Genomic DNA, 1915 nt, shown 5'->3' with positions numbered 1-1915 from the left:
ATATGGCTTTTGTATCAACGGAAGCATCGATGGTTTTTCTAGGAAAATAATCTGGCTTAATGCCTATACCACGAGTAGTGACCCAAAGTTGATTGGAGGTTATCACTGCATGAAAAGCCAGATTATCGACCCTGTGAATTTCGGAAAACCTACCTAGTTCTCCACAGTTCTCGGCTGTTCTCAGGGTGTGAACAACCACTCAGAATGGGCTGAGAACGCCCTAAAACGGAATGGATTTGTGGGGTGGGGGGTGGGTGTGTGGGGAAAGGCGGGGAGTGACGTCGCACCTAGGGGCAAGGGGGGGGGAGTGAGACTTCGCACCTGGGGCATGGCAGAGGTGTGAAAACTAATTAGCATCCAGCCTTCCTGTCTAGCGTGACTCGGGTCACTGACTGGATGAAACAAGACATGGCAACAGAAAAAAACTATGTCATGATTGGTTGAAAGATTTGTTTCTATTGGTCAACCCCTGGGCCATGAAATCCCCCCCCCCCCATTCCCCCACCTCCTCATCCCCCTTCACACACAATAATAATAATGCTTATTATTATTAATATTTTAATAAGGCATTAATAAATATGGGCCATGTAAAGTGTCTACTTAGTTAATCTGCATACTTGTCATTGTTAACCAGTGGGCTAAAAAATGACATTTTGAGACATGTTGAAAAACAAGCACTTTATTGAACAGTCTACAGTTTCAGTAATCCGAAATCAAAATTAAAATAAGCTGTTCTTTAAAAAAAAAAATACAAATAAAAATTTAAATGAAATAGAATTGTTCAAAGTTTCAAAAAATATATATACATTTCAAAACAAAAACTAAAACATAGTTGATCTGTCACTCCGGGCTGGTCTCAGGCATCAGCTCTGGAATAAAATGTTTCCTGGCTGCTGCCCTGTCGTATTTCAATGGCTTCAGTCTTTCCGACGGCTGTCCATTGTAAAAACGTCTGTGATGAAGAGCTGTGTACCTTCCATCAGCTTCCAGCCTGGCCTGTAGGGCAGCACACAAGTTGGAAAGCTCCTGGCTGCGGAAGGATGGAGGCCACACAATCCATCCATGTACGCCATCTACACTGCCGTCCTCCTCATCGGACTTCATGTCCGCTGTGATGCCATTCCAGAACTCCTCTTCATCTGGAGCAAGGACCGTCTTCCTGGCATCCAGCAGCTGTGAACACAATTAGTACAAGAAATCAATACATTTATGAATGTAACAGAAAAATAATATCATAGAGACCAGCAATACTATTCTAACCACATTTTATATAAAACACATACTCCCATGAATGAAACTGTAATCAAATGAATCAAAGTAATATCTCTTACTCTCTTTCTTCTCTGCCGACTCCGGGCAGATGACTTAATCGCCTCCGCCTGATCCGCCATGTTGGGTTGACTATAGCGGAAATTCCTGCGCAGAGTAATGGGTTTTACAAGCGGCTGGAAAAGAGTAAAATGAAGCCGTTATTAGCTTGGAGAAGATGGAGGACGACATATCACTGCTTAACGTTACCAATTCAGAAAATTGTACCAAAACTCAATAAAAAATATCCTACAAATAGAATATATCCTTACCACAATTTTAGGACTGTGCTCTCCTCTTTTCCGCTGAATTTTCTCACCGCCCTCGCGCTGGAGAAAGTGTTTATTTGGGCTTCCATGGCGGACATCCTCTCCTGCAGCTCAGACACCGCTCCAGCCTGCGCTCCAGCTTCTCCTCCAGCTTCTCCTCCAGCGGTGCTCTCTGGCAGACAGCCCGCTGATAACGCTCAAAATTTTCTTCTCAGTGTCTGTCGCGGGTCTGACTGAAACTAGTCGGTCATGTCCAGGCTGTTCCATACGAGGAGCCTGTAGTGAGACTGGCGATACCGGGCCGCCATTGTAGAAACTCACGTAACAAAGACCACTTC

General features: G+C 44.3%; 1 protein-coding gene across 1 annotated transcript; it reads right to left on the bottom strand.

Annotated features, from left to right (window-relative positions):
• Positions 1-741: 741 nt before the first annotated feature.
• Positions 742-1915, bottom strand: LOC127537743 (uncharacterized protein C14orf93-like). The gene is made up of 3 exons (XM_051960946.1): positions 1581-1915; positions 1332-1445; positions 742-1173 (listed from the first exon to the last, which is right to left on the bottom strand). Exons 2-3 carry the CDS (start codon positions 1389-1391, stop codon positions 841-843), a joined length of 393 nt encoding a protein of 130 aa, XP_051816906.1. The 5' UTR covers positions 1392-1445; positions 1581-1915; the 3' UTR covers positions 742-840.

Source organism: Acanthochromis polyacanthus, chromosome 16, assembly GCF_021347895.1.
Source record: "Acanthochromis polyacanthus isolate Apoly-LR-REF ecotype Palm Island chromosome 16, KAUST_Apoly_ChrSc, whole genome shotgun sequence".
NCBI lineage: Eukaryota > Metazoa > Chordata > Actinopteri > Pomacentridae > Acanthochromis > Acanthochromis polyacanthus.
The sequence above is the reverse complement of the archived record's forward strand: the minus strand, read 5'-3'. Positions and strand labels throughout refer to the sequence as shown.